General features: G+C 64.9%; 1 protein-coding gene across 1 annotated transcript in view; it reads left to right on the plus strand.

The window, feature by feature from the left end:
* LOC107307801 (plectin-like) overlaps positions 1-424 on the plus strand; it is a gene marked incomplete at its 3' end in the record, with an annotated part of 14,557 nt that overhangs the window by 6,838 nt on the left and 7,295 nt on the right. The window contains exon 4 of the mRNA XM_015851303.2: positions 150-311. Within this exon, the coding sequence (XP_015706789.1) occupies positions 150-311 (162 nt within the window). The remainder of the gene's footprint in view (positions 1-149; positions 312-424) is intronic.

Below are 424 nucleotides of genomic sequence, written 5' to 3' on the forward strand. Positions count from 1 at the left end.
GCAATATGGGGCTGCAGGGCCGCAATATGGGGCTGCAGGGCCGCAATATGGGGCTGCAGGGCCGCAATATGGGGCAGCAGGGCCGCAATATGGGGCTGCAGGGCCGCAATATGGGGCAGCTGTGTGTGACGTCGCATTTCTCCCCCCAGACGCTGTCGCAGCAGCGGTTGCGCCGCCTGGAGGAGCTGCAGGCTTTCGTGGCTGCGGCGGCGCAGGAGCTGCGCTGGCTGAGCGCCCGCGAGGAGGAGGAGATCGCATTCGATTGGAGCGACCGCAACCCCGCCATGGCCGCCAAGAAGGATGCGTATTCGGTACGGGGAGGGGGGTGATGCTGCAATGCAGGGCATGCGGTGCATTGGTCTGCATTGGTGGGCATTGCAGGGCACTGTGAGGCATTGCTGGGTGTTGCATTGCTGCGCATTGC

Source organism: Coturnix japonica, unplaced genomic scaffold (genome assembly GCF_001577835.2).
Source record: "Coturnix japonica isolate 7356 unplaced genomic scaffold, Coturnix japonica 2.1 chrUnrandom938, whole genome shotgun sequence".
NCBI classification, from domain to species: domain Eukaryota; kingdom Metazoa; phylum Chordata; class Aves; order Galliformes; family Phasianidae; genus Coturnix; species Coturnix japonica.